This window comes from Dromiciops gliroides, chromosome 3, assembly GCF_019393635.1.
Source record: "Dromiciops gliroides isolate mDroGli1 chromosome 3, mDroGli1.pri, whole genome shotgun sequence".
NCBI classification, from domain to species: domain Eukaryota; kingdom Metazoa; phylum Chordata; class Mammalia; order Microbiotheria; family Microbiotheriidae; genus Dromiciops; species Dromiciops gliroides.
This window is the reverse complement of record NC_057863.1, coordinates 255,912,604-255,926,203: the sequence shown is the minus strand read 5'-3', so window position 1 is coordinate 255,926,203 and position 13,600 is coordinate 255,912,604. Positions and strand designations below refer to the sequence as shown.

At 34.7% G+C, this 13,600-nt stretch overlaps 1 protein-coding gene across 6 annotated transcripts in view; it reads right to left on the bottom strand.

Moving 5' to 3' along the window:
* Positions 1-13,600, bottom strand: part of USP25 (ubiquitin specific peptidase 25) — a 139,867-nt gene that overhangs the window by 19,102 nt on the left and 107,165 nt on the right. For all 6 annotated transcript variants that reach the window (XM_043993152.1, XM_043993153.1, XM_043993154.1 and 3 more), the window contains one exon: positions 8,863-9,041. In XM_043993152.1, the coding sequence (XP_043849087.1) occupies positions 8,863-9,041 (179 nt within the window). The remainder of the gene's footprint in view (positions 1-8,862; positions 9,042-13,600) is intronic.

Below are 13,600 nucleotides of genomic sequence, written 5' to 3'. Positions count from 1 at the left end.
TCCTATTATAGGGTAGGGAGAAACAACATATGAATAATAAAAATACAAACACAAAATAATTTTCTTAGAGAAAGAAAAGGAATTGCCATGGGAGAGAGGGGACACAAAACACCTCGTGGGAGGTACAACCCTCAAGCTGAGCCTTCAAGGAAGCCTACAGATGCCAAGGAGTGAAGTTGAGGACTGATTATATACTAGACATTCCAACCTATGTAAAAGGGCAGCCCATTCTACTTCAGAACAATGAAACTGTTTGAAATTTTTCCCTACATGAAGTTGAAATCTGTTCAAAATTTCAATTGATTACTACTGATTCTGCCATGTGGGGCCAAACAAAGTAAGTCTAACTCCTCTTCCACGTGATATATCAAATGCGTCAAAACTGGTACCTCCTATTTTGTGCTCCCCCAGCCTTACTCCCCAACCCCTGCCAGTCCAAATCTTTTCTTGTTCAGGCTAAATACCCTCAAATCCTTTAACTGAGCATCACAGAGCATCACATGGAAACAATATGTTTCTTTTTATTTTTTTAATCTTAATAGTATTTTATTATTTATAAGATTGAGTTTCAAATTTTTCTCCCTCTCTCCCTTCCCCAAGACAGAAAGCAATCTGATATAGGTTATGTATGTACAATCACATTAAACATATTTCTGCATTAGTCATGCTATGAAAGAAGAATCAGATCAACGGAGAAAACCTCAAAAAAGAAAAAAAAAGAAACAAAAAAGAAGTAGAAACAGTATGGTTCAGTCTGCATCCAGATTCCACAATTCTTTTTTCTGGATGTGAAGAGCATTTTCCATCATGAGTCCTTTGGAATTGCCTTGGATCATTGTATTGCTGAGAAGAGCTAATTCTATCACAGTTGATTATTGTACAATGTTGCTTTTACTGTGTATAATGTTCTCCTGGTTCTGCTCACTTCACTCAGCATCAGTCCACTTAAGTTTTTCCAGGTTTTTCTGAAATCTGCCTGCTCATCATTTCTTATAGCACAATAATATTCTATTATATATCATATACCACAGTCATGTAACACCTGTAGACTTTCTACCTCCATGAAGATGTAGGTTGGGGGTTTTTTCTCATATCTCTTCATTAGAGTCCTGATTACTCTTTATAGTTGTGTCACATTTACTTTTGATTTCTTTTGGTGTATTGTTGTTCTTTCCATTTACATTGATGTAGTTACTGTTTACAGTTGTTTTTTTTTGGCTCTGCTTACGTCACTCTGCATTACTTCATATAAATCTTTCCATGATCTTTCCATAATTTCTTGCAGCACAGAAATATTCCATTACAATCATGTACCACAATTTCTTTAGCCATTTCCCAATTGATGGGTATCTACTACTTTGTTTCAAAATCTTAGTTATCACAAAACATGATACTATAGATATTTTGGAGAATATGAGTATTTCTTCTTATTGATGGCTTCTCTGGGGTACAAACCCGGTAATAGAATCTCTAGTTCAAAGGGTATGAACATTTTAGTAACTTTACATAATTCCCAACTGCTTTCCACAATGATTATACAATTTAGTAGCTTCACAAGCAAGGTATTGGTATTCCTATCTTTCCACAACCCTTCCAACATTAACTATTGCCATTTTTTGTAATTTTTGCCAATTTTAGGTGTGTAAAAAGCCACCCCCCCAGTTGTCTATTTGGATTTGCATTTCTCTTTTTACTGGCTTGGAACATTCTTTCATGTGGCTGTGAATATTTATTAGTTCTTCTTTGGAGAACTGATAATTCATGTATTTTGATCATTTATTTATTAGGGATTGGCTATTAGTGATGTAATATCTGCATAAATGTATATGAATATATTTGTTTATACGTATATATATGTTATATATCCTGGATATCAACCCCTTATAAAAGAAATTTGATACAGAGACTTTTTCCCATTTGATCACATCCTTTCTTTTCCTAGAAGCATTAATGTTGTCTGTTTAGAAACTTTTCAGTTTCAAGTAATCAAAGTTATTGATTTTATTTTTTGCAATTGCCTCTGTCTCTTGCTTGGTTAAGAATATATCTCCTATCAATAGCTGTGAGAAGTATATGCTATTTTCTAATTTTTTTTAGAGCCCAAACTTTAACATCAAATTTGCATATGCATTTAGAATGTACTGTGGAATACATCTTAAGGTGTTGCTCCAGGCCTATTTCTGCCAAACAAATTTCAGTATTTTCAGGGGTTTTTTTTTTTAAACCAAAAGAGGAGTTTTCGTTTTTCTCGAGGTTATTTATAATTTCTACTTTCTTAAAACATTGGGTTACCAAGCTTAATTGTCTCTTAATCTCTTCTGACCAGGTTTTTCTATTGAGCTATCTGCCTATTCTTTAACTAATACCAGATAGCTTTGATGACTGCTGCTTTTATAGTTTGAGATCTGGAGGTACATTTTCCCTTTTATCCCTACTTTATCATTTCCATTCATATTCCTTGGATATTTTTAATCCTTTCTCTAGATATTCTAGATCTCTAGTTTTTCCAAATTATTCTGTTAAGTAACCTATTAGTAATTTAATTGGTATAGTATTTTATTTTTTTTGGTGAGGCAATTGGGGTTAGGTGACTTGTCTAGGGTCACACAACTAGTGTTAAGTGTTTGAGGCCAGATTTGAACTCAGGTCCTCCTGACTCCAGGGCTGGTGCTCTATCCACTGCGCCACCTAGCTGCCCCTGGTATAGTATTAAGAAAGTGTAAATTAATTTTAGTTATATTGTTATTTTTCTTATATTGGCATGGCCACGTCCTGAATACTTTTCTCTAGCTATTTAATTTGTTCTTTATTTCTTAAAGGAGTGGTTTGTAAATGAATCTATATGCGTCTTTTGTGTGCTTTGCAAGTCCCATTTCCAGATATTTTATGCATTTAATATTTTATGCATGTTATTTAGAATAGGGTTTCCTTCTCCATTATTGCTTCTTGTGTTCTATTATTATGTATAAACGCTGTTGATTTTACAATTTTTTTGTAGCCTGCAATTTTGCTTATGCTATTAACTGTCTCAATTGGTATCTTTGTTGATTCTTGAAAATTTTTCAAGTAAATCATCATATCATCAGCAAACAAGGATAGTTTCATTTCCTCCTTAATTATCTTTATTCCTTTAATTTCTTTTTCTTTTCTTCTTAGTATAGCTAGTTGCAGAACTACATCAAATATTAGGGGGGAGATTGGACCTCTTTGCTTCACTACCATATTTATTGGTACAGTTTTTTGTGTATCCCATTGCTTATGATGCTTCTTTTTTTCAAAATCTTAAATAAATGCTTTTTAATGATATTTAAAAAGGTCCTTCTACCTGTTATTATACTTTGTAGTTTTGTTTTGTGTTTTTTTAGCATGAAAGAGTATTGTATATAATTGGATTTGATTTAAAATTTTTGAGTCAATGTTCATTAATGATATTGGCCTATACTTCTGTGTTTTCTCTTTCCCTGGTTTGGGTATTAGGACTATATTTGTCCCATAAAAGGACTCTGAAAAGGTATTTTCTCAATTGATGAGAATAATTTGTGAAAATTGTTTTATAAACTTTGATAGAATCCTCCTGTGAATTCATCAGGACCAAGAGTTTTTTCCTTTGGTATTTCCTTAACATCCACATCTACTTATTTTTTAAGACTGGATTTTGCTAGTTTTCTGATAGTTTGAGTATTTTATATATTTAAAAGTATTCCTCTTTTTTTGTAGGTTATCAATTTTGCTAGCATATAACTATAAATGTTCGTACTATATTCTGATTTTTAAAATTTCTTCTGATTTTGCTATGATTTCACCTTGTACATTTTCTTTTTAGTGATTTGATTTTTCATTCTTCCTTTTAGTCAGGTTAGATAAGGGTTTATCAATTTTATTTGTCTTTTCAATAAACCAGCTTTTATTTTAATATTTCTATTTTATCTGTTTTCCCTCTAATTTTCATCTCTTCTTTTGTGCTTATTTTCAGGTTTATTAGCTAATTCTTAAAGATAAATATTAAGTTCACTAATACTCTCTTTTTCTATTTTGTTCATGTATGTTTATAAGATATTATTTTCTCCCCAAGGACTGTTTTAGTTTATATTTTGGGGTATTTTCATCATTATTATTTTCTTTTACAAACTTTTAAATTATTTCTGTACTTTGTTCTTTGACTTATTTGTTATCTAGGATTTTACTGCTGTTTCCATTTGTGTCTGTACCTTTTGTTTGTAATCCCTGAACTAATTTTTTGTTGCATTAAAGGCTATAAAAGATGTATTAACTTTTTCTTCCTTTTTACATTTATTTGCAATGTCTCTGTGCCCTAGTGCATGGCCACTTTTTGTAAGTTTCATGTAGTGCTGAGAAATATCTATATTCTCTTGCTGTCCCATTTAGAAGACATCAGTTTTTCAACTCTACTTTCTCCAGCCATTTGTTCAGTTCCATATTTTCCTTTTTGTTTATCTTTTTGTGATACTTATCCCAAACTGAGAAAGCCATGCTTTAAGTTTCCTGTCACTATTGTGCTAATGTCTGTCTTCTAGTAGTTCAGTTAATGTATCCTTTAAGACTTGGAAGTTAAGGCATTTGGCGCATATAAGTTCATTATTGATATTGGTTTGTTGTCTATGCTTCCTTTTAGCATAACAGTTTCCTTGTTTATTCCCTTTTATTTTTTCAAAAGTTTGTTTTTGCTTTGTGAGATATCATGAGTGTAACTTATGCTTTTTTGGATTTAATTGATGTAAATATTTTTCATTCCCATAGTTTTATTGTATTTTTTTAAAAAAAAAACTGTGTTTGTAAGTAACTGTAAGATTTTGTTTCTTATCCAATCTGTCATTCTTTGTTTTATTGGCTTATTTAATCTAGTCACATTTAAAGTTGAATTAGGTTTATTTTCCTTCATCTGTTTGTAATATATGTTTTTCTAGTTGTGATTTCGCCCCCTCTCTTCTGCTGTAAACACAGAAGAACGTTCTTTCAGGTAGGTACTTTACTTTAGACATTTTTTAAAAGATGGCTCCACTACCACTGGCTCTCTTCTTTCACTCATCCCAATCCCCTTCACTCATTTGTTACCCATTTCCATTTGGATTTTATTTGTTCCCTTTTCTCTCTTGCTTTATCAGGTTATTCTCCCCCTGCCCCATTTTCCCTCTAAGTTAATGAAGTAGATATTCCTTCCTCTCTTTCCCTTTAAATAGGACAGTTCATTAGGGATTAAAAAAAATCACTTTTGTGCCCTTTTTCTGAAAGGATTTCTCTTAGTCTCTTTATTATCAATCCCCTTTTTCTAGCTAGTCAGTGCCCTCACTTTCTGATGCATGACCTTTCTAGTTATCTGGTTTCTCTCTTCTTTCTGAATTCCTCAAAGTTTCTGAGGAATCCATTCTAGGGTCTCTCTTATAGGCACTCTCTTTTGCTACCTTGTGATAATAACAATGATCTAGAAGCTAACATTTATTTAGTACATATTATGTGCTAAGTGCTTTACAAATATTATCTCATTTGATCTTTGCAAAAACTCAGGGAAATAGCTGCTATTATTATCCCAGTTTTACAGATGAGGAAACTAAGGCAAACAGAGGTCAAATGACTTATTCAGGAGTCACATGGCCAGTTAGTGTCTGAAGTAAAATTTGAACTCAGGTCTTTCTTACTTCCTGGCAGTAAGGCAGCCTGGCATGGAGTCAGGGAAACTCATCTTCTTGGGTTTAAATCTGGCCCCAGACACTTACTAGCTATGTGATCCTAGGCAAGTCACTTGACCCTGTTTGCCACAGTTTCTCATCTGTAAAATGAGTTAGAGAAGGAAATGGGAAACTACTCTACTGTCTCTGCCAGGATAACCCTAAATAGGGTTATGGAGAATTGGACATGACTGAAAAACGACTTCCTGATTTCAGACCCAGAGCTCAAGGTATTATGTCACTTAACTGCCCTATGTGCCTTTTCCACTGTGCCTTATTCCCAGAACAAAGCCAATTACTGCAGCTGTCAGAGAGGACACTGTCCCATGATAGGGCCCCTTCCCCCACCATGTCCCTCATTATGTATCCCAATATTGTGTGACATAAAAAATTTGAGAGGTAGTTTCTGGGTAATTAATCCTTTTCTTAATAATGCTGGCATATTATTAATAAAAGCATGGTCATTTAGCTGTCTCTCTTAGATCAAAGACTCCTCACACAATCCACTCAATGCCTATATGCTCTTGGAAGAGTGGGTTTTCCTGAGGATAGAGATCAACTTTGACTGCTTAACAATTAATGAGGGGGCAGCTAGGTGGCACAGTGGATAATGCACCAGCCCTGGATTCAGGAGGGTCTGAGTTCAAAGCCAGCCTTAGACACTTGACACTAGCTGTGTGACCTTGGGCAAGTCACTTAACTCCCACTGCCCCACACAAAAAGAAACAAACAAAAACAAAAGTTAATGAGAGAATGAGTATAATAATGAGAGGTGGACCTATTCTAATGAGAGTCTGGGAGTACTCTGATCACTCAAGTTTTGATTAAAGAGACTTATCAAGAACCCACATTTTCCCGGACCACCCTGAGCAAAACACAATGGGCTTTTTCTGAACAAGATTGAGGAGAAAATTAATCCAATTTCATTTTCAGCAATGTCTTTTAGATGAACTGATTGCCAAGTTTGTAACTTATAATGTTAGAGAGTTGCCTGAGTAACTGAGCAGTTAAGTGACTTGCTTAGATGAACAGAGTATGTGTCAGAACTTAGACTTGAACTCAGGTCAACTCCAAGAGAAGTTCACTGCTCACTGCAAGGACCATTCTGTCTTTCAAGAAGATAAATGCTTATGTTAAAATTTAAAAATCTAATGGAAGAAGGCCATAATATAAAGATATAAGTTAAAGTGAGAAACAGAATATATTGTTGGTACATGTCAGATGGAGCACACAAAATTGACTTAAAAGATAAGATATAGTTGTAATGAGGGACTTTAATTTGCTAATAACATTTGCTGAAAGTCCTAAAATAACTATTCAATTCTATAATCACCCCAGCAGCTTCTCCATCTGGCTAATGGAAGAAGCCTTGAAGAAAGCTCAAAAAACAAGACAGGGAAGCTTGTTCATCCTTGACAGAGTAAGGCCAACAATAACTAACCAAAGCTCCTTTCTTGTTATTAGGGAGTCTTAATATTAATTAGCCACCACTTTCACCTAAGTCTTTCCTTCCTTTAGTAGCATAAATCGGCACTAGTCTCTCAGTCCAGGTTTCTTACTCTCTTTCACCATTTCCTAGTCTTGCTAGACCCAGATAAAACCCTGTAAAGAGTGACCAGACTTGAGTGGTTTGGGAGAGAGTGCCCCATTCTTCTTCAGGGCTCCAGCAGGGCATCAAAAAACTTCTATTCCTCTACTGAACAATAAGATAATCAAGTATCATTGATCATCAGTTATTATTCATCCTCATCTTTATAACAAAAAGTATTGTGATGACTAAGCCAGGTCGATTATAAAAGCATTTATAGTCCATTTATTTGCTTAATTAAAAGTACTTCCTAAATTTAATACTATATTGTACTACAATCTAGTGATGGCCCAAATTTTGTCTGCATCATAATTTTTTCATAAATCTAGGTTCTCTCAAAACATAACAAAAATATTTGATGACCATGATACAATTCAACAACAACTAATATTTTATAGTGATTTAAGGTTTACAAATATTAGCTTCTCAAAAAAATCTCATGAAGTAGGTACTTTTATTATCCCCATTTTGCAGATGAATAAACTGAGGAGGGAAGACGATAACTAATTTGATGAAGGTCTCACAGGAAATAAGTACCTGAAGTTGAATTCAAACTAAGATCTTCCTGCTTCCAAGTAGAGTCCTCTACCCACTATGCCACCTAAGCTTCTTGATATGTGTATAAACTTTAGTAGCTAAAAACAGCACTACAATTTTTGGAAGACCCTATAGAAATAGAGATATCTATAGAACTAGAGATACATATGTGTGTGTATGTATGTATATATGTGCGCGTGTCTCACACACACACACACACACACACACACACACACACACACACACACACACACAGTACACATTCAATGAAACCACCTACTGTCAACTCTTGATTACTCAGGAGCTTTTTTCAGCATTCTTCCCCTTCTTATTTCCATTTGCTATACACTACTCTTTAATTCAATACATTAGCATAATCATATAAGAGTAGAAAGGAGTAGACAGAAGAACTGAACTTCAACTCTACATTGTATAAAGTTGAACTAGTATAATGAATTCCACAGAACTATAAGAATTATTTTGTTTTACTGAAATATTGTGTAAAATGTTATTTAAATCATCTGAGGCATAAAAATACTTCTGTTATAATGAAATTTTGTTATAGTGGTATTTATTGTAATTAAATGATCACATAACTCTTTTCAACCAATTTTTAAAATGTATAAGCCAGAGATATTGAAGATATTAGATAAATCAGGTCTTCGGATTATTTGAGAATTGAATTTATCCATGCTTAACTTTCCCCCATTATAATGGCTAATGAAAGTGGGGTTGAATCATTTTTCTTTTTCTTTCTTTCTTTTTTTTTGCAGGGCAATGAGGGTTAAGTGACTTGCCCAGGGTCATACAGCTAGTAAGTGTCAAGTGTCTGAGGTCGGATTTGAACTCAGGTTGTCCTGAATCCAAGGCTGGTGCTTTATCCACTGTGCCAGGGTTGAATAATTTTAACTTAAAATTTTAAAAGATGATTAGAAATGCCAAAGAAAATACAGTCAAGACTTTTAAAAGTAGACATCTTTAAAAATAAGCCAAATTATTAACCATACTATGAAATTAGAGAAAATTAAATTAGTATTTTCATTTCTTAATTACCTTTCATCAAAACCCAAATTGCGATTTCCAAACTGTTCCAATAATGTCCTCTCAATTATTTTCTTTGGTGATTGGTTCTGGATAAAATAGACAACCGCATGGTGCAATCGATAGTCTGTTTCTGGTGGAGTATCTTCTTGAGCCAGCTTTACTAACCTTGCATACTCCAATTTGATTGCCTAAAAAAAAATGTAAAGGAATTGTCCATTTTAGTAGCTAAAACAAAATGTTCAATATATTAAAACCAACCCTGACATCATGAGTAATCACACATATCTCTCTAGTGATTTTAATTCATTTTTTTAACCATATTCTCTAGGTTTAGATATTTCCTATGTAAATAACACTAAGAATAAATTATTGTTATAAAGCAGCATTTAATTTATAGGGATAAAAGGATCATTCCTTCTTGACTAAGATATATACGTATAAGTTGGAACTTCATCATCTCTGATATTTTTTAACATTTTATTTGTGACCATGAAAAACATTTTCTGAAGAAACTTGCTCTGGATTGGTATAAAAAGTATGTGTTTAAACTTCTATCAGCTAAATAGTTCATAATAGACATGATTAAGAAAGGACAACCTGCTTTGACAGACTCATCCTCTATAAAAGTGCTAGAAAAAAATTAAATGAGTCTGAAAAATATTAAGTAAAATTGTTCAAAACAATTCCTATTAAAACATCCCAGCTGATTTTATACTTAAAAAAAAAGTAAGTTGCTTAACTATGAATACTGACCAATCAGAGTAAGAAATCTAGGTATTTTAAAAATTAATAAAGGATCATACAAAATTCTTCACATCTATTTGTTCATACAAATATATTTTTTCAGCATGGCTAAACTATTTCAGAGCTGAATGACTATATAGTTTTATATGGTGATACAGTAGCATGATGACTTAGCTCTTATCTCACTACTTTCCTTCAGAGACTGGGGTCTTCTGACCCTGAAATATCCATGCTTCTACCACACCAGTCCCCTTATCCCATTCCTCCTATGGTGACCATTCTGAGGAAAACCAGGGTGGCCAGTCTTCATTTCTCTCTTACTTTTGCCTCTGCCTTTCCAGATTGCAATACCATGACCCCACAAAAACGCCTTCTCTTCCCCCAATCTCTTCCTTCTTTGGTCTCATTAGTCATTGATCTTCCCCTAGAATGTAAGCTCCTTGACAACAGACTTTCTTTGTGCTTGTATTATAGTTCTTAGCACTGTGCCTGGAACATCATCAATCTTTAATCAACATTTGTTGCTTTGCCTTCTTTTGACTAAACAAAAGCCTGACATACAAAATCTAGACAGAATTTACATAAATTGATAAAATAAGGAGCTAATTCCTGCTAGATAAATGGTCAAAGGACTGAACAAAAATTTTTTTAATGAAAGGAATATAAACTAGCAATATCTGAAAAACTATTCAAAAGTATTAATAATCAATGAGGTGAAAGTTACTTCATAAAACTATCATCCTTCCCATAATAAGAGAATAAACAAGGATGACATGGTATAGTAGAAAGTATTGCACTTGAAATCAGAGGGTCTGGGTTGAAATCCATATTCTGTAACTTATTGTCTACATGAAATTAGGCAAATCCCTGAATCTCTTGGAGGTTCACTATAAATGAAGGAGCTGTTCTGACAGTGCTGGAGATATGGCTTTGATTGGCTTTTGGGGTAGGATGGAGGGGAGTACCTGTATTTTGTTCTGAAATGCACATCAGTCCAGAAAGTTAAAAAGATATTAGACCTCATTAAGAGAGGGATAATGTCTAGGAACAAAAAGGTAAAAGCCCTGTTATATATAGTCTACTGAGGTAAGATCTTATCTGGAGTGTTCAGTTCTGAGACTAACATTTTAGGAAAAACATTGATAAGCTAGTAGCCAGTAAGATGAAGCAACAGGAATGGTGAAAGGTCTTCAGTTCATGCTGGATGAACTGAACATGAGGATCAAATGAAGGAAATAAGAGTATTTAGCTAAAGAAGAGATGATCTAGGAGTAGCTAGGTGGTACAGTAGCTAGAGCAGTGGCCCTGGAGTCAGGAGAACTGAGTTCAAATCCAGCCTCATTCACTTGATACTTACTTGCTGTGTGATGCTGGGCAAGTCACTTAACACTCATTGCCCTGAGGCCCCCCCTTCCCCCCCAAAAAAAAGAAAGAAAGAAAAAAGAAAAGAAAAAAAGAAGAGTTGATTTGAGGGTTTGGGGAAGCAGGGCATGACAGTAGATGATGACACTGAATAACAGGAATTAGGTAAGAAGGAAGTATGAGTTTTCTAGCAATAAGAGAGAAAAATACAAGTTGACTTTGGCACTCATCCTTTATGAACTTATAAAGACGGAATCAGGCATCAGGCATCAGACATAAAAAAAAAATCAGGAAGGGGGTTGAGCCAGCAAGAATACTGAATCATTAATCTGAGACAATAAATACCTAATGTTTCCCAGTTTCCTAACTAGATGACATGGAATAATTCACTACCAGAAGATATTTGTTTGTGGTGTGTAGCCTGGGTTCCTGGTCAGGACTGGTGCCTAAAGTTCTGGTTTTGAATTGGATATTGGAAGCAAGAATGTTGAACGTTAATGCTTGATACTTAGAGAGGGCTGAGACTTTAAAACTTTTTCTTTTCTTCTTTTTTTTTTGGTGAGGCAATTGGGGTTAAGTGACTTGCCCAGGGTCACACAGCTAGTAAATGTCAAGTGTCTGAGGCTGGATTTGAACTCCAGTAGTCCTGAATCCAGGGCTAGTGCTCTATCCGACTTTAAAACTTAAAAAAAAAAAAATCTCAAATGTTTTTATGTGAAGTCAGAGTGCCTATATTCCTGGTAAGTGTCAAGCACTGTTCTAAGCAATGAAATACAAATTTTAAAAAGCCAGAAAGAACCTGCACATCCTAATTGAGGAGACAACATGTATCCAAAAAAGACATTACAGCTTCAGAATCCACACAAAGACTTGGTGGGTTTTATAGTACACTGGAAAGGCAGATAGCAAGCTCTGAGTGTTACTTCAGAGGTCTGGAGGACATAGTTAAGTTGTGATTTCTTGCTAAGTCAAGTGGGATGAGCAGCTATGTCTGGCTCATAACCAGGATGGGTGGAAGTACCTGGCATTTAGGTGAGAAGGATTTGGATCACAGCAGAGTAGTTTTCTTCACACCCCTAGACAATAACTTTTCAGGAAGGTAAACTAAACCTCAAAAGAGCATGGACATTAATGCTACTGCTTAGGTAACTGGTTTTGTTCCTACTTTCAGTTTCTAGACATTGGCCTAGCAAATCACCTCACTCTGCTTTCATTTCATACACTCCATTTGATCTTCCTTTAACACCTGAGTTAAGGTGGACTTTAAGGAACTGTAAAACTGAATAATAAGTTTTCAGAACAATCTTCTAGAAACTTCTAGATTAAATTACCTGGCTCCTTAAGAAAGCACTCATAATCCTATTTACTATCACAGATGAACTTCAAGGGTGTATCATGTATAAGACTCACCAAGTCTTTAAATGTATTTAGTCGAGCACCTAGTTGGCGCAGTGGAGAAACACATTGGTTCTGGGGTCAGGAAGACCTGAGTTCAAAATCTTACCTTAGATACTTACTAGCTGTGTGACCCTGGGCAAGTCCCTTTACCCCAACTGCATTAAAAAAACCCAACACATCCAGGGCCATCTCCAGTCATGCTGATACATATATACATATACTCATACATACACATACATGTATGTGTGTGTGTGTGTATATATATATATATATATATATATATATATATATATATATATATATATATATATATATCCAGATAGCTCTGGAGGAGAGAGTGAGATTGGTGACCTTGCACAGCCTTCCTTCACTTAAATCTAATTTAATGCAAGTCAAGACATCACCCCAATGTCATGGTCCTCTTTGAGAATGAAGAGCAAACAAGAACAGTTTTAAGATGTTTCTCATTCATAACAGAAATTCCCAAGATATATTTTATATTCTATGAAACTTTTCCACAGAAAATTGCTAGAAGACACGTATATATTATTTTTTTCTAACTACTTTTTTTGCAGTTCCTTGAAACAACAATTTCCAGATATTTAAACTGTTTCTTCTCATTTTCTCCTCTGATAGTTTATGATGATCTATTTAGCATGGCTACCCAAGTGAGAAAGAGTCACTGCATTCAAGGAACTTCTATTCAGTCAGCATTTATGAATAACAGGGGTGTGTGGAGGATGTACATGAGGGCAGAAAGATAGCAAGATAACATAACAAAATAAAGCAGCATCTGGAGTCCAGAGGCATGGTTGGCCAGGTGGGTTTTCAAGTGCTCAGCTTGAACAAAGGTAGACTATGATCCTATGCTGTTTATTCAATGGCAACCATAGGACAGTAAAAGGCAAGAAACCGTTTTTCAAAATCAGTAGAGTGGAGAGTTTGGAGCTCCAGAAACCTAACACTGGCTTATTCTTGTTGTTTCTTGTTGCTTCCCACAGGTTAGCAAGGATATTGGGGCTCTTAGCTTCTCTGCATGTGAACACCTCATCTCCATCTGAAAACACTTCTGGGTCAGTACTCTCTTATAACCCTAGGCCAGGAAGTTGTGTCAGGGAAGCCAGGGAAATTGCATCAGAAAAATGCTAACCTTATCACATTCTCTCAAAAACACATAGAAACATGCAGGAAGACTAACTTAGGTCTCTATTACCAGTTCTATCACAGTTCTTTGACTTATTTA